At 43.4% G+C, this 18,202-nt stretch overlaps 1 protein-coding gene and 1 long non-coding RNA gene across 9 annotated transcripts in view; one reads left to right on the forward strand and one right to left on the reverse strand.

The window, feature by feature from the left end:
* The window catches only part of MBNL2 (muscleblind like splicing regulator 2), a 156,751-nt gene that overhangs the window by 122,552 nt on the left and 15,997 nt on the right, over positions 1-18,202 (forward strand). For 2 of the 8 annotated variants that reach the window (XM_082700783.1, XM_082700787.1), the window contains 3 exons: positions 34-187; positions 7,289-7,324; positions 8,632-8,726. In XM_082700783.1, the coding sequence (XP_082556909.1) occupies positions 34-187; positions 7,289-7,324; positions 8,632-8,726 (285 nt within the window). The remainder of the gene's footprint in view (positions 1-33; positions 188-7,288; positions 7,325-8,631; positions 8,727-18,202) is intronic. The other 6 variants (XM_082700782.1, XM_082700785.1, XM_082700786.1 and 3 more) reach the window with 3 other exon arrangements.
* LOC309848803 overlaps positions 107-18,202 on the reverse strand; it is a 492,271-nt gene continuing 474,175 nt past the window's right edge. The window contains exon 2 of the long non-coding RNA XR_014303297.1: positions 107-6,007. This is a non-coding gene — a long non-coding RNA (uncharacterized lncRNA). The remainder of the gene's footprint in view (positions 6,008-18,202) is intronic.

Below are 18,202 nucleotides of genomic sequence, written 5' to 3' on the forward strand. Positions count from 1 at the left end.
TTATACATGTCTTATCCCATTCTCTGCCTCTAGGCCTTTCCTCCTGGTGCTCTTCATCCCTTACCAAAGAGACAAGCACTTGAAAAAAGCAACGGTGCCAGCACGGTCTTCAACCCCAGCGTCTTGCACTACCAGCAGGCTCTCACCAGTGCGCAGCTGCAGCAGCACGCGGCGTTTATCCCGACAGGTGCGTGCCCCGACAGTTCCAAGTCCGTGTCCGTGTGCCCTTCCGGTCATGTGCTTCCTTCTCATTCCTTTAAGCTGTTCGGTGGCATCTAGTTTGCTTGGAAAGGTACAGTCAGTACAGCCTGAGACTCGTCATTGTCCTAAGCTATCGAGCTAGTTGTACTGTGCTCGGAATGCGAGCGAAAGGCTGCTCGGCTCCTACAGCCAAATATTTTGTAGAGTCCAGTGACAGGCCGAACCCGTGAGAGGCAGGGAGCAGGGAGGCCTTTTGGTTTCTCGCATTTACACATGCTGTGTAAAATCGTTTATGTCAACGAGACTTTTTCTGTGTGACCATTGAGATTTTGTCTTTAACCCTGAATGACCTAAAAATAGTAATTGCAGTAAGTACTAACCTGTTTTTTTTTTCTATTCCTGTTCCGAGCACTAAAAGAAAAAAAAAGACAAGGCTATTCAAATTAAAGCAATCCTCTATTCATATTTGACATTCATCCTCTCTCTTTCGCCATCCTTCTCAACTTCACCAAGCGCACAAGTAGATAAAGCTCGTATCCTCGGTTTCTAAGCCAATGCCTGATAACAGTAACTGCTAAGGTCCATTAACTGCATCATTCCACTAAGAGATGAATTCTGTTAATCACAGAATCTTGAAGCTTAGAGGATTCTTCATGATCTCCTCAGGCAGGCGATTGTTTTACAGATGACAAAACTGAGGCCCCCTAAGTGGGAGGTGACTTCCCAAGGTGGCACAAAGAGCCGGCACCTAGTGTCCCTGTGACCAGTCCAGCCAACGTCCCATGACATGGCACTACCCAGCTTCCACACGTGGCATCACAGAGTCCTCCGTAGAGCTTGGCAGACTTATAAACCAGCAGATAGAAGTGAAGAAACAAAGGCATAATGCATGGTAACCCTCCCCCATTTTTCACCCACCTCCCCGACCACAGACCTACGTACACCATCTAGCACAGAGTCACCTTAAATGGATCATGGTTTTGACTTTCTTGGTCTGCGTGAGAAGCAGGACGATAGTCTCAAAATAAATAAAATTTCCTAGTATTCAAAAACTAAAGAACCAGAGAATGACTTGGGCTTTTGTGAGGAGACTGTCCATTCAGTTCTTAGTTTTGAAGTCCAAATTGTCACCCCTTGAGAGTGACTCGAAGGTAAATACAGATGAACAACAATTTTATCACAAAGAGCTTGTTGGTCCTAATCCACGTGGTTGGAATTTTCAGGTCTATTATCCTTCTCTTTAAATCCTGTAGCCTATTAGGAATTAATATAGGAGGGAGTAGAAGAAATTTTTCTGTGGTGTTTTTTGTATAAAAACTATACTTTGAAAACAGTGATCAACCTATTAATGATATTTATTATAGTAAACATATAAGTCATGTAAGCAAATTGTTCTTAGTGTTTAGTTTTCATATCTCACTTCTGCTCTTCTCTTAAGGAGACTTACAGACCTGTAGGGTGAGTCTCTATGTCAGTGCTTAACTGGGCTTCCCTCCTGGTGGATTACAGCCTTAGCCAGTGACATTTCAGAGCAGGTTTATAGCACCGCAGGACTTGTACTTGTAATCCCCTGGATGGAACATGTTTGTAAAATAATTTATAGTGGGTTAACTTACCTCGAGGTCTTCCATGATTTCCTTGAGTGTCTTACTTCATAAACCTCATCACTAGATATCTTAGGAGAAAAGAATGTGGGAGGAATGTACCGAGGGGTTAAGCATCAAAGGACAAATGTGTTTCTGGAGATTGGGTAGCAGTTTCACTACCATTTCCTGGCAATGCCTTTGAAACCTCGGACCTAAGTTGTGTGAAAGTCTGAAGGCCTCTAACTCATTTTTAACACTTCAGTCCAATAATGACAGCTCTGTTAAATCACTGTAGGAATCCTCATTTAAAAAATCTTTCACCTGGAAACCATTTAAAGACTTCCAAAGCAAGAATGGATAAACATCCCTTATGCAATGACCTGATTATTATTGATGAAATGATTGCATCTAGGACCGGGAGGCTGTATGGGCTGCTGTGGTTGTGCACTTCTGCCCCCTGCTGGACCCTTTAAAAAACTGTCCCAGTTTGTCCGGCCTCCCAGGGTTGTGTGGACTTTGGGAGCCCAAAAGTGGGTTCTAGTCTATTTCATTCCATGAATTATAAGTGTTTCCATCTGTAACATGATATCAGTATCATAGTGAACAGCTACATGGCTATCGTGCTTTGAAACGGTATTTCAGCTTCTAAGAAGTTTTCCCATGTTTTTCTTAAATGATGAAAGAGAAAACAATTTAATCAAAAAGAAGTTAGCATAATCGTTCCTCCATTTAAATCCCCAACAGAAATCTCAGTGTTTGTTTTGGTTATAGTTTTATTTTGGGCTTTCTTACTCATAAACCACATTTTCAACTCAATTTTAAAACAGTAATGACTATAATCATTCATTGTTAATCACCGTTGTCTTAAATCTCTGCAAATTAAGTAACGATGTTCAAAAATCATTTTTGCAATTTGGTAGAAGATGGGCCCATTATTTTTAAACGGACAGGTTTTGATTTTTCTGTAAGTACTTTCTGTCAACAATGATCATATATATGAAACACGGAACATCTTACATACTCCTGGAGGTTACCCTTTTCTGAAAGGCCATTCATAGTGAAAATCTGGGGGTTGTTTTTTTTAAGATCCCTAATTTTTCCTTCTTTTTTTTTTTTTCACTGAGGTATAATTAGTATATCACATTGAATTCGTTGCAGGTGTATGACATAAGGGGTCAGTATTTGCAGACCGTGGGACATGAACCTCACAGTCCACCTGCCGTCTCTTCCACACAGTGGAGTTTTGCCATCATACGGTATATGATATCGTATATGATATACGTATATCGTATATCATATACGATATCATACATTGACACCATGTGAATTTGGATTTTAGGAATTCAGCCTTCAGGATGTGGAGATAGGAATATAAAACACTCTTCAAAATATGGGATTCTTCTCCAAAACCATGCTTATATAATTATCACCTTGGCTGATGCCCTAGCACGTTTGTAGTGGGTGAGACTTTTCCTTGTCTCCTTTTTTGATAGGGATTATTTTAATCCAGGAGTTAATACTTTCTCTTCGCTGCATTAGGCCAGTGGCAGAAACCACACACACTCACAAAAACAGCAGGGTAATAATTCTCGGCATTTCTCTGACAGGTTTATCATGTTACCGTAAGTGTTCTTATAGGCATTGTCTCGTTATTCTTCAAGATAGTTCTGCCAGTGGCAGGCATGACTATTTGCATTTTGCAGATGGGAAAACTGAGGCCGTGTGTCTGTGCTGCAGGGTGAATACATAATGCGTGGAAATATGCAAAGAATCCTGACTCACAGACTCAAGAGTTGAAATATTTGTGCAACCGCAGCAGAGAACAGTTGAGAAGTTTCTGTGGATAGAATTAGTGCCTTAATGGAATGCTTCAGCTGCTCAGAACAGAAAGACCCACTGAGTCCCTCTTTGATTTATTTCATTATCTTGCATGCACAGCATAAGTAAAACAAGGAAAAGCGCTAGTATTATTATTGCCTAATGATCCGAAATCATAAGGTTACATAAGGTTTTCTATCACACACCTTGGTGAAAGATTTGTCCGTGTTTGGTGGAAACTGGACCTGTACAATGATAGCAAAATTTATGCCCCCCCTTAATTGGGCAATCAGTTCCTGAACACAGAGAAAGTTCTGACTTCCAGACGCAGTAATGAGAATACAAAGGAGTTCAGAACTAGGAAAAACCAATACAGTGCTGAGCGTAAAGGGCCCCTTGGGCCACTTGCAAAGCTATTTGAGAGTACAGAGAAAAGCAGAGTGTTCAGGCCGTCAGCAGGTGCAGTGGGTGATGGGGACAAGGGAAATTGAGAAAGAAGCGACTGTTCGAAGGAGAAGAAATTTGCTTAGGACTTGGAAAGGAAGATTTTTAGCAGTGGCAGAAAAGCATCCCAGGCCGGCGGGGGAGAGCCTAGGTTGGGCAGAACGTATTTGAGGGATTGCAAGCTGTTCATGTTAGCTGCAGAGCGAAGTCCTGAAGGAGTAGGAAGAGGGTGCAGAGCAGAAAAGACAGGGAGCAGAATCTGACACTGAGTCAGAAAGCCATGCACAGCCAAAGCTATGCATTTCTAATATTTCTATCACTTTCAGACCACGGTGGGTGAGGGGCTCATCACATGAATTTGGTCAAGCATTTCAACCACATCCTGAACTGAAGCTAAAGTCACTTGTTCAGTCCCAGGTCAGCGTGGCTACAGAGGCTGGTGGTGGTGGTTTGCAACCCTGGGACATTCACAGCCATGACACAGGAAAGAACTGCGCCCCACCCCCCACACTGGAATGCAAGAGAATAGCAGAATTTGTATAGGGATGACTTTGAACCCAGCCACGGTTTTCTTTAAAATGAAGTCACTGACGAGGTAGGCGCTTTCATACATTTTAGGAACCAAGTGCTCCCATTCCACTCACTGATGACTAAGGACCCTTACTCAACCGATTGATCCCCTGTCAATCTGGGCCCCGGAAACCTAGACCAACATGAGTCCTGCCCTCCCAGAGTTGACAGGAGAGGAAGAGAGATGTCCAATAAATGTCAGTATAAATATATAACTTAAATGCTTTATAAGGCCAACAACTGGAAGAGTAGAGTTCAGTAAGCTTGAAAATAATAAACTGATATAAATGGCAGATGGAGATAGGTAAAGGAACAATGGAATGGTTTTTCTAAAGAATTGATACGTACCTTGAGACCAGGAAGATGAAAAGAGTGGGACGAAGATTATTCCAGGCACAGGGGACAGCTTGTGGGAAGCCCAAAAGTAGGACAAAAGTGTGATGTGTTCAGTTCAAAGAAATGAAAGGCTAATCTGCCTGGGTCACGGTGCCCGCCCTCAGAGAAGCGTTTGGAATGGAGCTGGGGAGATAGTCAGAGAGTGAACCATAGGGGGTCTTTATCCTAAACGCAATGAAAAAGCAGTGAATCATTTCCAGCAGAGAAGTGAACAGACCTGTATTTAGAAAGGTGAAGAGTGGAGCAGAGTAGGCAGGGGACAGAAAAGTGAGCAGGAAGACCAGTTCGGACATCATGACATGGCCCAGCCTAGAGATAATGGCGATCAGGACCTGAAGAGTGGCAGTGGAGATGTACAGACAGACCAATATAAGATTCATTTTAGAAAGAGGATTGCTTTGGCTTATTGGTGAGCCGGAGCAGGGAACTTCAAGAGGGAAGGTAGATGCATAAATTTGGAAGCTTTGAGCTTATAGATAGTATTTAAATGCTGGATTGAATGATAGGCCCAGAAAAAGCACAGAGTAGATGAAAAGGAACCAGAACTGAGTCCTGAAAAGCTCTAGCATGTAAGATGTAGACTGTGTGTGTGTCTGTGCATGTGGGAGGGGAGAACGGGGTGGGGTGCTATTAGAAATCCAAGGGGAAAGTGTGGTTTATTATGGAGGGAGTGGCCAAGTGCTAAATGTTAGCAAATTCGCATTAGATGAAGATGGAAGAGATCCTACTGACTGCAAAAAGAGGGAGTTCTTGAGGACATTAGCAGTTGGAGGAGAGATCTGAATATGGAAGTCAACTTGGAGAAGGTTGAAGAGCATGTGGATCAAGGAAGTGAAAATTTATGAGCAGGCAACTGTCCAGAAGTTTGTTTATGAAGATTAGAAAGATAGGGCTGGAGAAAGAGAAGGATTGTGAGGAGTGTGTGTGTGCGTGTGTGTGCGTGTAAAGGATTCATTAGCACATGTTTGCTGAAGAGTCCATTAATAAATAGCCTCTGTCCCTGACTGGTTAACTTAGCCTGACCCAAATACAGATCAGGCAGAAAGTACCTCTCAGGTGTGGACAGTGCGGCAGAGAGAACACAGGTCTACGCCTCTCACATTCTTCACCTGGTATCTCAGAGGGCAGTTCTAAAACCCTAAATGGGTTCACCCATTTGTTAGAGACTTTTCATTCATTCATTAAAAACGAATCCTCTGTCACCTCCATGATACCCCATCTTCAGGTAGGTAATCCTCAGAGTACCTTGATTTTTAGCCTAAGGAACTGAACCAGAAGTAGATAATTCCGTTTTTCAGTGCTTTACCACATACATTTTTCTTCAGGGTCAGAGTTTACAGATTCAAGTACATTAATATGGCCACCCCAGGGAAGGCAGCTCTTCCCCGGAGGGATTGAAATCTTCCTCCCTCCCCCTGCCACTTCGACACCAACCTGAGATTTCCTAGGAGTTTTGCCAAAGATCTCCCTCAGGGTTCACCTAACAGCTGCCATGACACAGTCGCTAGCCCAGTCCTAAGTCTGCCCCAGCTCTGTAGGGTTTTGCCTCTACGCTCTTTAGGCTCCTTTATTGTGATGAAAACAGATCATGTACACAGCCAGGTCGTTCTGTCACAAGAACATCAGTCTCCCTCCCTGTGCTATAGGGCTTCCAGGCAATCATCTAAAAGTCACCTGACCCGTGAGGCTTTGATTTAGAGGATACAGAGTCTTAGCTACTGTTTTGACTTTCACATTGTTTTTAACACGAAACAACCAAACAAGCAAACACATGTTTAATGCAATAAGGTCAGTGTAATCCAACGAATACAAACCCTGACCTGGATTTAGGAGTAGAATTCTATTTCCAGCCTTACCCTAGGTCCCCACTATGCATGACCTTGGAGTAGTTACTGTGCCTCAGATTTTTCATCTGTAAAATACCCACTTCCTACCTTGGAGGTTTACCTCGATGAGGTCTGTACGATACTTGGAGGTCTTAAAGGAAGGACACTCGACATTGTCACATGCCATTCTTTAGAAGAATCATGTCGATGGAGCCAAGTAAAAAGAGTGAAAAGTATCAAAGGAGTGAGCTTTGAGTAATATTGGCTTCCAACAAGTCAGAGATATTTGTCTCTATACTAAAAACGTGAATAACTCTAAGGACTGTGTTAACTAACCCTACTGATTTCTGGTTGTGCTTCAATCTCACTTTGAATGTTAACTCTAAACCGCTAACCTGTTTCTTTCCCTTTATTCACTTTTTCCACCTGCCATTGCATGACACGCAGGGTCAGTTTTGTGCATGACTCCCGCTACCAGTATTGGTAGGTTTCAACCTTTTTTTATTTGTATTTTTCTATTATGTACAGTACCTTCACTTGCTTGAAATTTATTTCAGAGATGGTAGAAATGCTTTAGGCGATGGTAGCTCTGAAGGCTTTATTTGGCTTTAGAGTTAATGTATAGGTTTTTTTAAGATGTACTTTTGTATTATTTAAGAAAATAATCGTTTTAATGTGACCAGAATAACCACTGTGCTAGAACAGCCACTGCCAGACATAAAACCACAAGTACTGCTTTTTAATGATCTGTATTTTGTTTCTCTTTAGAGTTTATACGGTTTAGTGTAAGAGGAAAAAAAAAAGCTGACTTTATCAGAAAGGCAGGCTAATTTCATCAATGTTTTAAAGTTTCATAGTGGTGTGCCTTTATCTCCTCTTTGCTGTGTGTTAGAGTTATCAGAGTTTCCCAGAAGTATTTATTTTTAAAAATTATAAATGGATGTATTTTGAAAACAACTGTCTGAATTGCCTTGTTTCAGCATCCTTTTTAATTATAAGTGTCAATTTATTTGTGGTGATTATTTTGACCGTAGCCCACCCCCGCCTTAGATGTTAAATTTTAATACCATATCAGTATCTCTACACATCCAGTGCCTTGGTACAAAAGTCTGTCTTTAGGACATATGGATGTGTTCCATTTAGAATAAAGAGAAATAAACATCGGCCAAATTTGCCTGGCTATTTTGCAGTAACTACGTTAGAATTTATATCAAGGCCATGATTTTTGCTGTACTGTTTATTAATCCAGGATAAACCCCAACCTCCAGCAATTTCAGTTCAAAAAAAGCGGTCCCTGATTGACAAAATGTTCAATTGAACGGCAGTTAATTCCAGAGACCATCCTACCCCAAATTAGGCCTACATGTTGAGCCTTGGATGTTTTAGAATGACAAAAGCCGAGTATTCCATAGTCTTACTTCTTTGGACGTTACAGTTCACATTTTTGGAAGAAACCTATTAGTATCTACTACCGTAGGCTCCAAATTGGGAATGATAAATTATCATAAGTAAAAATGTCAATAAATACATCAACCAAAGTAGTCTGCTTTGGCCTTTCTGGGAATCACTGATTATGTTTTAAAACTTCCTTTAATTGTACTTGTAATAAGCTATTTTCCCTTTTTTATTTCTCTCCCATGCTTCCTTGCTTTGCATTGTGATTGCATGCCATCTGCTGGTTTAACCCATGATGGCTTGCTGCTCTGATATTCACCATGCCAAAATACCACTTCTATTACCATAATGCTACACCCTCCTGTTCATTGCTCCCATGGTTCCCCTCCTGAAAGTACCCATGATGCACAGCGCTACGTCAGCCACTGTCTCTGCAGCAACAACTCCTGCAACAAGTGTCCCCTTCGCAGCAACAGCCACAGCCAATCAGGTTTGCTCCTTTTAAAGCTTTCTTTCACAAATCCCAAACTCTAAATGAGTGCTGATATTTAAAAAAAAAATTCTCAGTGAGAATTTTTTTTTCATGTTTATCCATCAAATTTTATTTTTTTAATTAGTTTATAGCAAGCATTTATGGACAGGTTGCACTTATTTAGAGTTAACATTTACTGCAAATAATGATGTAGCTATGTTTTGTGTTGCACTGTTTGTTTTCGTACCTAATATTGTGTAATTAACCTGACAGGCTTCAATTCCTTTTAGTACAGCATTTACGTATCCAGTGGTTTGTGAATTGCCAGAGAAAAATCGTAAAAGCTCGCCCGTGGGTGCTTGAAAACTGGCTCTATTTCGATTCAGTTCATTCAGACCCCGTGATCTCTGTTGGGGAGGAAAAAGAAAATTCTCCTCTTAGAAGTCTCCCCTTTTGCCTTCGTGTCAAATTTAAGGTCTGAATGATGCTTGCCAACATCTCACCTTGGTCGCTTGTGTCCCCAGAGTCACTGGTTCCCACTTCACAACTGGTCCAGATTCTGGCGTAAGAGCCAAGGCGTGCTGGAAGAGGGGCGCGGGGCGCTGAGTTCACAAAGGCTGGATATAACTGAGTAGGGCCATTTAACTCTGTTGATTTAACGCACGTGCCAGGAAGACCGTGGATGTCCTGTTTCTCAGTGAGAACCAATTGGCCATTTTCCACTCTGTAATCACAGGCTGACTGTACCCCTAACCCCAGCCAGCCAGCTCACAGACTTGTGCTCCTGGCACAGGAGCTGCGCATCAAGATGGGCGAGTGTCGACCCGCCCGAGCTCGCCTAGAGAAACGCATTATTACGCATGCTTGCCCTTCATACAAGAGCAATGGTTTTGGCTTTGTTTTTAGCTTAATTTTTGTTTTAATCAACTTTATTGGTAAAAGATAGAGACATAGGAGTGAGCGGGAGGGAAGATCCGAGCTAATGGGAGAAATTGGGAGAGATCATGTCGGGGCATCAGTGGTAGGTTCCATGCTGCCTTCTACGGCGGGGGGAAAGGCTGATTCATACTTTCTACATTCAAGTGAATGAGTGATTCCAGGGCCGTAGGTTTCATCCCTGGGAAGACTAGTGTGAGTGCACTTGAATGAAGGAACACTAGGGAAACGCCCTGGTCGGTCTGACTGTGTCCTCTGAATTGAGATGAAGGAGGAAAGGAGGAGGGGTGGGGGCAATCCCACATGTGCCCTCAGAGGCAGAGACAAACTGCTGCTAATTCTTTAGCTCTTCACCTGCCACCTCAGAAAGGCCAGGTTGCCTCTAAGGAAAGCCAACTCAGCCTCCAAACAGATATAACGAAGAATAGCAAATACGTTTCTTAGCTGGGAAGAGTCACAGGATATGATGGGATGGAAGAGAGAGAGGACACTTGCATCCTTCCGTTACGGGGCTCAGAGCACCCCCTTCATTTGCTCGTTCGTTATGAGGAAGCTAGAAATTTGGATATTTATGTGTAAGTCCTGTCTTCTTGAACCACATTTTTGTGGTTTTTTGACAGAATTTTTGTGACAAAGTCCTTTCATAAGAGGACATCTATAACATAGTAGTATTCATTATGATGGCAAGTTAGGGACGCCTTTATTTATTTTAGAGAGGGAGAGAGCGAGAGAGGGAGATTACCTGTGGGAGCAAGCACACAGCAGGGAGGGGCAGAGCGAGAGACCAACTTTAGCAGACTCCGTGCTGAGTGCGGAGCCCGACGTGGGGCTTGATCTCAGGATCCTGAAATGAGGACCTGAGCTGAAACCAAGAGTCAGACACGTGACTGGCTGCGCCACTTGGGCGCCCAGCAAGTCAAGCCCTTCTAATACTGAGAAACCTTTCCTAAGAATGGAAAGGAAGTCAAAATGAAGGAATACTTTGGAGTTTGAGGATAAATTCCGTTGTTACGATAAATATTTAATCACATATCATAAATATTTCTTCCAGCCTAATGATTTTGGGGGCTCCCTTTGGTGGAAAAAAAATTGGAGAGTTTGTGGGCATATATGTGTAGGTTTGTGTGTAGGGAAGCAAGAGGAGGGATCTGGGACACGCAGAAGCTAAAATACATCACTTTAGAGGTTGTGGTTGGTAAAGGAACTAACAGATTTAACTTCAATTACACTTAAAGAAATATTATTAAAGAGGTACCAGACAGTAGCTTCAAGAATCCTAGACCCTGCATTTTGCAGTTTATCGGATGTAAGAATTGCTGGATTGCACTTAAGTGATGAAGAGGAGAAACCCTTTAGCAGCTCTTGATGAAAACCACAGAAAAAGAAATAATCATAAATATAAATTTTTCAGGCGTAATATGTTTTACGTAATTTCAACAAGTTTCAAAGACCAAAGCAGCTGCAAAAGGACTTAGAAATCTTTCCAGAGCTCCTGAAGTCAGAGATTGCTAATGACTGTGACATGACAAACTATCCTTTTGTTAATTTCACCCTTTAAACTCAAATGGAATCATATCTGCATGAACGAAGTGTCATTTAAATGCAGTAGGTCTGTTTCCTCCTTTGTGAAAGAAGCCCGGCATTAGGTCACCTCCGAAGTCCCTTCTAGCCCCGAGATCCTGCAGATCTGTGGTCACACTGTTTGTTGTTCTGCTGGACCCAAATTCTGGGATGATAGAAAGGCAGACACCAGCACACTTGGCAAGCAGAGGTAGGAATTTCAGACCTCAGGGTGTGCTAAGCATCCTGTCTCCTTTTTCCTTCGTGGAGTGATCTGTCTTTAACACAAAATATGCTGGAGTTTTGACAGTCTTTCAGTTCACTGGATCAATTTAGACTGTCGGTTCAAATAGTACAAACCTCATAGGTATGTGTAATTAGATCCAAGTCATTCATAGACAACAGAAGTTAGACCAGAACATCCCAAGACAGATCCTCAGTCCAGTTTCCTTTACATGTCAGCCCATGGTGAGCCAAGATGAACAAGCCACAGAGCTGTAAATTCTATCCTCAGGGCTTCCTGGAGGTGCCGGCAATGAAAGTTTCAGCTGAACTTAGACTTGAAGCTTGAAATTCAACAAAGACAAAATCCAAATACTTTGGGGAACTATAAAACAATTATTCTGATTGTTTGGCACTGGGCATAAATATGGAAACAAAAATACAATAAACACATTTACTATCAACGACTTCTTTGGACCTTAATATACAAATTGTATTTAATAATTTTACTATTACCTAGTTTTATTATTTACAAATGACTTGTTACTATTCTATTGGTTTCTCTCTCATATGACATATTACATACTACATTATATATCATACCATATGTTTTATATGATATGAGAGAGGGTATTTATATACAAATAGACTTTCTTATTCCTTACGGCAGTCTCATGAGGGCAACTTTGGTCATCTCTATTTTATAGGTCGTGAAACCCAAACAGAGTTTAACTAAGTTGGCCAAAGTCAAGCATCTAGGTTCTTGCTGGAACTGAATCCTAGGCAGTTTGGTTCCAGAAGCCTTAATCTTAATCACCATGCTATACCATCTTTCTCCTCATTCTAAATACACAAAAGTCGCTTCTTTCCCCAATTACAACTATCTTGCACGTGAGACCCAAGAGCAACACAGTGTAAAGGGGTCTCAGCTCAAACCAAGGTCACTCCGAAGCCAGGGAGATGAACTGAGCCAGAGGCTGGCTTCAAGCCGGAGATGTACTAACCGGCTCCCACCTAGAACCTTCTAGCAGATATTTATTAATTGTAATATGTAACCATATGTGAATATTCTGTGTGAGATCATAACCAGTGAGGAGACTGAAAATGACGAGCAGTATCTATACACGGAAGATGAGAAGGAGGAAGATAAGAAGTCAAAAAGAATTCATCATTAGTCCTAGTGCAGCGGGCTCATGGGCTTGTTCGGTGTGACTCACTGCCCTAGACTTTACTCTGAGTTCTGCCCATCAGCCAACAAATGGCTTGGTAACAAGGAAAATCAGAAAGGAAAATGAGAATACCGTGTAAATCAGTCAGTTTCAGCCTCACAGATGGTCAGAATGTGTAAGGCTCTAGATGCCTATAGTGGGACAGATTTCATTTCAGGATACATTAAAAGACATAAAGATCGCTCAGTATACTGGGTTACCCAGTTTTTTCATATTGTAAGATATTTTATTTAACAAAACGAGTACAGATGGAAATTCCTGTAACTTGAATTCTTATAATAGTCCGTGCTGTCATTGCTTTATTGGTTTTTATTTCAAAACTACATCTGTCTCAAAAGGGGAGAAAATAAATTCCAAATAACTACATTTTAAGTATCAGCCTGTTCATCTATATACAGAGTTTCTTCATTTTACCTGATAACATCCTTGAAGGCCCAGTTAAAATACGATCTGTGTGGCAAGGCTCTCCCTGCACCCCGGCAGGTAGACATGCTTTCTCCAGCCTCTGAGTCCTTCAAGGACTCCACCCATGCGCTCCTCTGAGCATCTTTGCCCAAAAGACAGAAGGGCAGGCTCCCACACGCAGGCGGGCAGGGAAGTGTACAGTCGAGGCTGAGATCCAACAGTCTGATGGGTCAGGGCTTCAGTGTGTAGGGCTGGCTGCAGCCGGGTCTGATCCTTCAATGCCAAGGCAGAGGCTTTTGCCTGATTGGGCCGATGAAGGTCTTCCGGGAGGATAGTGATAGCACAGAGCTCTGGGGGAAATGAGCAGACAGATCTGAGGCGCGAGAGTCTGTGGAGACCAGTGAGGGGTTTTAACAAGAGCTGAACTGAGCGGTGGCCCCTGGTAAAGGCCTCCTCTCCCTTGCCTCTGCCCCTGACGTGGAGAGAGTTATTTTGAACCCAACACAAATGGACAAACTCTTTCATACTATGGCAAAACCCATCCCTGTAAATGTCCTGTGGCAGAAAAAGAAATTGGGGCTGACATGAAGGGTTAGCCACAGGAAATCGCCCCTGAAGGACTCAGTCCCTTCAGGGACCGCAGTTGAATGCACTCATTGGTCAGATGTCTCCAGTGTGCTTACCCCTGATGTGTGGCTTCCCCCTTCTTACCGCAGTGACACTTAAGAGCCAGAAAGCTCAAAGACCCCCCAAGCCTTTGCTCAGAAGAAAGAGTCCCTCTAGACGTGGTGAGAATAGTCATCGCCCATGTTCGACAGTGAGGGCTTATGGGGACAGTGAGGGCAGTTATCCATCTAATTCATTTTGGGAGCTGAGCCTGTGCTGGGAAGAAAAATTCCTACCCTTGACTATTAGGAAACTCTTTATGGACCAACCAACCCACCAGTACTTTCAAAGCTTGTGAAAACAAATTCTATTTCTGGCAAGATGTGAAAAAAAAAAAATCACATCTACAGAAAGTGATGATTGAGGTTTTAAAATTTTGACCTCTAGGTCTTGTCACATGTTTGAACACTCCCCCAGAGATTAAATCCAAACAACAGAAAGTTGACCTGAGAAGAGTTTATTGAAAATTAGTTAATAATAGACTCACATAACCCTCTATTTATTAGAATATTTGATAAGCCAGAAAATCTCATTTTTCACACCTGCCCGGCATAAATTTACTATATATGATCATCAATGGCAACAATATTGTATCAAAAAAATAAAATAATTACATGCAGCAGGATTCATGTTATGTTTTATCAGGCCTGCTACAGATAACGTGAGAGGGAAGAAAAAAAGCTTCCAACCATCAGATTTTACTTCTATCTCACAAATAATTGTATATAAAACTATTTGTATAAGGATTAGCCGATATGTAAGTTAGCCTGTACTAACCAAGAAATCTAGAAAGGTAAGGTCGTGTTTTACTTAAACTCTCATCTCAAAGAGTTTTGTAAAAAATCTCTTATGCAAAGCCATCTGTCAGGACTATATTTGGATAAATGTAGGAGGCATTAAACATCCCCCACTATTCACCACTTGACCCATTTGGAGCCTGTTTTTTCAATTTTTTTATTTTTTTCATAAGAAAAATCTTGGTTCTGCAAAGCCTTTGCAGGGGAGGGGGTGGGGAGGAGGCTTCTGTGAAATTCCTCTGCTGAACACAGAGTAGTAACTGGCCTCCACATACAGAAGCTCAGACTCCTCCTTCCTCCCTGTTTGCTGGTTCCCAGGAACAGATAATTATGCAGAGCAGCTGGGGCCCAACTAGACTGCGCTCCAGAAAGACCCAGACAGCAAATGTCAGAATCCAGCCCCAATGGCTAGTACTCGGGTAGAGACGTCTATCCATCCCGGCAATAGACTCCAGACTGCAGAAGCTGCTTAGCCACCATTGACTTGTTGCCGATGTTCTAACTACAGAAGAGGTTCCATTTCAGGAATGGATTGGGTAGCTTCAAATGAGGCAGAATTGTCCCATCAAGTATTTTGTAGAGAACAGCAGCAGTGAGTAAGAGAGAGAGTGTGTGTATGTGTGTGTGTGTACGCACGCGTGCATGTGCATGTGCACATGGGTGTGTGGAGATGGGAGCCTGCCCTACCTCTTCAAGTAAAAAAAATAAATGAATTTCTGAAATTGTGTTATTTGCATTCGGCGAGCGCTGTTGGTCACAGCTACTTGGCATGATGTGTGTGAATGCCCTGTGCAGTGTGGCGAGGGCATCGGGAACCAGACTTGGCATCAGGTGTGGTCAGAACATCTTTGGAGGAGAGGTGGGTCTTGGATCTCAGAGAGCCAAACAGGCGCAGATTATGTTCAAGAAATTATCTTCAAGAAATCAGAAAAGAAGAGGGCAGTAGAACTTTCCGTTTTCTGCCTCCAAAGCCACTGCTTTGCGGGACAAATGACCATGAGGTTTAATTAATAAATGTATCTGCGGACTCTGAGGGAAGACTAAGTTAGTTATGTAAGTGTTGTCATCTAGTACATTTCCATTTTTCATGAATAATTTACACCTCGTGGTAAGACACTTGGGTAGAATTCTTTTGTAGATTGCACCTAAAGACACACAATCAGCTCTAGTTTGGTACAGCTGAAGAGAAAATGTCAAGGGTCCTTCTGTGGAACCTGACTGCCTGGTGAACCGTCCTGCTTATTATACTTTGAATCCCACCCTCTTTTGCATTTTGATGGGAGCTGGGGGGGATCTTTTTAGATGGAGAAGTTCTTTGCCCAGGAGTATATGGGCTTTTGTGGATGTCAATAAAATCATGTCCAACTTTCCGAATTGGGGGTTTTTCTCTTCTGAGCAGCATGAATGATGTACGATTCATCCGGTATACGTGTTTATTTCGGCTCTAGATCTCTAAGGAAAGAGAGCCGAGCTACTGGGCAGGAATTGAGATCCATTTTCAAGGATTGAAAGATAAATGGGGTCTCAGTCTTTTTTTTATTTTATTTTTTAAGATGATATTTATTCATTTGGGAGACAGAGCGAGCGAGAGCACAAGCAGGGGGAGAGGCAGAGGGAGAAGCAGAGTCCCTGTTGGGTTTGGAGCCTGACCTGGGGCTCGATTCCGGGACCTGGAGATCATGACCTGAGCCGAAGGCAGACGCTTAACCTTCTGAGCCACCCAGGTGCCCCGGGGTCTCAGTCTTAATAAAAAATTGTTAGGAACAGCGTACAGTTTTGATCTACAGGCTTTTACCTCCCCAAGTCCAGCCACGGCTGCCCGCCCTCTCGCACGGCTACCTGTGTGTTTGGGGAGCTGCCAGGCTTTCTGTGTGGGCAGATGGGGAGGAGAGAGCCTCACTGCGGCCTGATGAGGAGGAGGGACGGCAGCCACCCCGACTGTTCCTTCACGGACTGGCTGTGATGCCACCCCATGTCGCAGACAGTTGGCGTTCGGTCTGGCCTCTCAGCCTCTGCGAGCATTCCCTCTGGGCCACAGGGCTTGAGGCGATGGCTCCAAGGTCAGTCGTGGCGGAGCCTGCTGATCATTCTGGAGGCCGCCAGTGTGGAGGAGGGCTCGCTACCCGGGGTTACTGTCTAGTCAGAGAAACGGAGCGATCAGGGACTGTCACAAAGTGAAACAGAAACTCAAACAGTACTCCATGGGAAGCACACTCCATGGCGGGCCCTTACCCCTAAAGGGATGAGGAGGTGGGTCTTGAGGAATGTGTGGGAATTTGACAGAGAAGAACCAGTGTGAAGTGTAAGGGCTGGAGATGGGCGTGGGGTCAGGGGAAAGGAACCCACAGGCACGAGGCACCACCATCCTGCTTATGTGCCTTCCCGTATTTAACCCTACCAGGTGGGTCCTATTCTGCCTCTTTTACATGTGACAAAATCAAGGCTTAGATTGGCCAGAGCTCGATTCAGTACTAGAGCAGCATGTGACCTCAGGTCTACCTGCCCCTGGACTCTGTGCCTCCCCCCTGACTCCAGCCTCTTCCCCAATAGCCTCTGTGATTCTGACGGGAGTTTCAGAGTCAGTTCTGAGCTTTATCCTGCAGCAGAGGCAAAGAGAACAGCTATGATTTTGTTAGATCTCTGGGAAGGGGGTGGACACTTGCTCACGTGGGCAAAACGACCTGCGGTAGGCCACGCTGCAGAGAGCGGGAGTAAGGAGAGGGTGAGTTTGGTCAGGACTGGAAAACTCAAGTCGCGCAGGCATGGAGGGATTGGTTGCCGAGGCTCTAGGAGGGCAGGATGAGAGCAAGACCGGTGGGATGTTAAATGAGAGACTAGGAAACACTGGTCCACTGCAAGTGAGCAGGTAGAAATGAGCCGGGACAGGCCAAGGTCAGGTTCCCTGGGGAGGAAGCTACTTCATCACTGAAGATTGGGATAGTATGAAAACAGACAGTATGGGCAAGGATGAATAATTAAGAATCAGGGAAATTCAGGGCTCTCTAAGGGTCTTCTCCAGCTTCTCTAATACCTTTACCAACTTCCTTGACCCTGCCATACCAGCCTTCTATACCTTCCATACCTCTCTCCAGTGACTCACATGGAAAGAATGGTTCTTGTTGACACATCTTCCCTTTTATTTGTACCACGAAGGACCAATCTGTTGACTGGTATTTTCTGATGTTGGAAGAACCATAGTTGTTCTAGCATTTAGAATCTGGCATGCCTCCACATCAGGTATAATATGCAGGTGCTTTTGGTCTCTTTGACTTTCAGTAATTATATTCTTCTTATCATCATGCCCTTCACTTGGGAGTTTCTAGGGATTCTCAGAGCACATATCGATGAGCTTCCCATAATCAAATACAGACACTTGTCACCATATACCACAATGCACTTCTGGAAGCAACATCATTAAGCTGGACATTGTAAATGTCCCCCATTTTCCCAGAGTCACGGCTGCATCAAGCACGGCAGGTCTGACCCAAGACCAGCATCGACGACTCCTAGTCCTGGAAGGAGTAAGTCATAGGGGCAAATTCACCACAATCCTGCCATACCTCCCTGGTAACACACAAAAGAGAGCTATGGTGCAAGCTACAAATTGGAAGAGGGACCCACGTCATCAGGGCAGCTTATCTAAGTCACACAACTATTAAGAGAACCAGGACTAGAACCC

The sequence above is a fragment of the Mustela nivalis genome (genome assembly GCF_964662115.1).
Source record: "Mustela nivalis genome assembly, chromosome: 15".
Taxonomy (NCBI): domain Eukaryota; kingdom Metazoa; phylum Chordata; class Mammalia; order Carnivora; family Mustelidae; genus Mustela; species Mustela nivalis.